We start from the raw sequence: 1,517 nt of genomic DNA, 5'->3' as shown, positions 1-1,517 counted from the left end.
CCTGGGGACACAAGGCTGGCCTGTGTCCTTGAATGCCGAGAAAGACCTCCTCAAGGGGATGAAATGTGCTCTCCGCAAAGCTCTGGAGCAAGCCGCACCCGCAGGGCCCGGGGCTCGTGTGCTCCCTGGGAAGGTGGTTGGATCACGTTGTTGGGCCTTTGCTTAGGGGACCCTCTGCTTCCCCAGCAGGAGCGGCTGGTTCCCCGAGGCCTATGTGAAGCCACTGGAGGAGGTGCCCGTGAACCCCATGAACGCCTTGAACCCCGTGACCTCCATGAACCCCATGAATGCCTTGAACCCCATGACCTCCATGAACCCCATGAACCCCTTGAACCCAGTGACCTCCATGAACCCCATGAGCCCTATGAATGAGCTACCTTCCAGGTACCTGGGTGGTCAGAGTTGGGGTAGGGGTGGGGACTCCAGTGGGGGGTGACCCCACCCATCGGGGGGGTATCTGTGAGTTGCAGTCCTGAGTGGGCCCAGCCCCCTATAGCCTCTGGAGAAAGGGCCCCCCATCTCTCTAACTGTGAAGGTCATTGTGTCCATCCCTCTGCCTCCTCTCAGGGCTGCCTGCAAGCCAACAGTCTCCTCTCCCCCAGGCGCCAGGGAGGAGGCTGTAGGAAGCTCAGGGGCCCAGCAGATGGGGCCTGACCCCTGACCCCCTCCCTTTCCCTCCTTTCTGGGCTCAGGTCCTACCCGCTCCGGGGCAGCCACAGCCTAGACGACCTCCTGGACCGGCCGGGCAACGCCACAGCGCCCTCAGAGTACTGGGACGGCCAGCCCCGCTCGCGAACTCCGAGCCGGGTCCCGAGCCGCGCCCCCAGCCCCGCACCTACACCGTTGCCTGGCAGCCGCCGAGGCAGCATGGGCAGCACGGGGGTGGCCAGTGACATCAAGGTGAGCCCTCTCCCCCAGGCTGTCCGCAACCTGGGTCACCAGTGGGCAGGGAGACTGCAGACCCCGGAACCCTCTCTGCTTTGCCACTGTGTCTGGCAGGGGCCCCTCCACCTGGCCCCAGTCTGCCCGTCTGTGCAGGGAGGGGTGGGATGAGCTGCTGACTCCGGGGTGGGGCTGGGGAGATGTATTCATGTCAGGGACTAGAGCCCCAGGTGCCCTGCCGGGAGCACTGGGAAAGGCCTGTCCTCCCTGCCTCCCAGGGAGGTCAAACCAGGTCCTGGGTCAGAGCCGGGGCAGGGTAGCGACACAGGGAACGCCTCCCCATGAGGCCACCGCTGTCTTGTCCTGGGCGGTGGTTGGCCCTGGAGATGGTCCTCTGGCCCACAGGCTTCTCAAGTCTGAAACCCACAGAATCCTGGGCCTCAGGACGCCAGGGCTGCACGCCCAGAGCCTGGCACTGCGGGGCCTCTGCCTCCTAGAGGGGGAGAGGGAGGGGCAGGAGCTGGCTTGCCCCTTCCCCTCCAGACTCGGCCCTTCCTCCATCCCCTGCAGAAACTCATGTCCTGGGAGCAGCAGCCACCAGAGCTCTTCCCTCGGTGAGTCTGGGGCAGGACTGG

At 65.3% G+C, this 1,517-nt stretch overlaps 1 protein-coding gene across 1 annotated transcript in view; it reads left to right on the top strand.

Moving 5' to 3' along the window:
• Positions 1 to 1,517, top strand: part of BAIAP2L2 (BAI1 associated protein 2 like 2) — a gene marked incomplete at its 5' end in the record, with an annotated part of 18,702 nt that overhangs the window by 16,497 nt on the left and 688 nt on the right. The window contains 3 exons of the mRNA XM_023743780.1: positions 167 to 384; positions 693 to 900; positions 1,453 to 1,496. Of these exons, the coding sequence (XP_023599548.1) occupies positions 167 to 384; positions 693 to 900; positions 1,453 to 1,496 (470 nt within the window). The remainder of the gene's footprint in view (positions 1 to 166; positions 385 to 692; positions 901 to 1,452; positions 1,497 to 1,517) is intronic.

Source organism: Myotis lucifugus, unplaced genomic scaffold, assembly GCF_000147115.1.
Source record: "Myotis lucifugus unplaced genomic scaffold, Myoluc2.0 scaffold_413, whole genome shotgun sequence".
Lineage (NCBI taxonomy): Eukaryota > Metazoa > Chordata > Mammalia > Chiroptera > Vespertilionidae > Myotis > Myotis lucifugus.
This window is presented reverse-complemented; position numbering and strand designations above follow the sequence as displayed.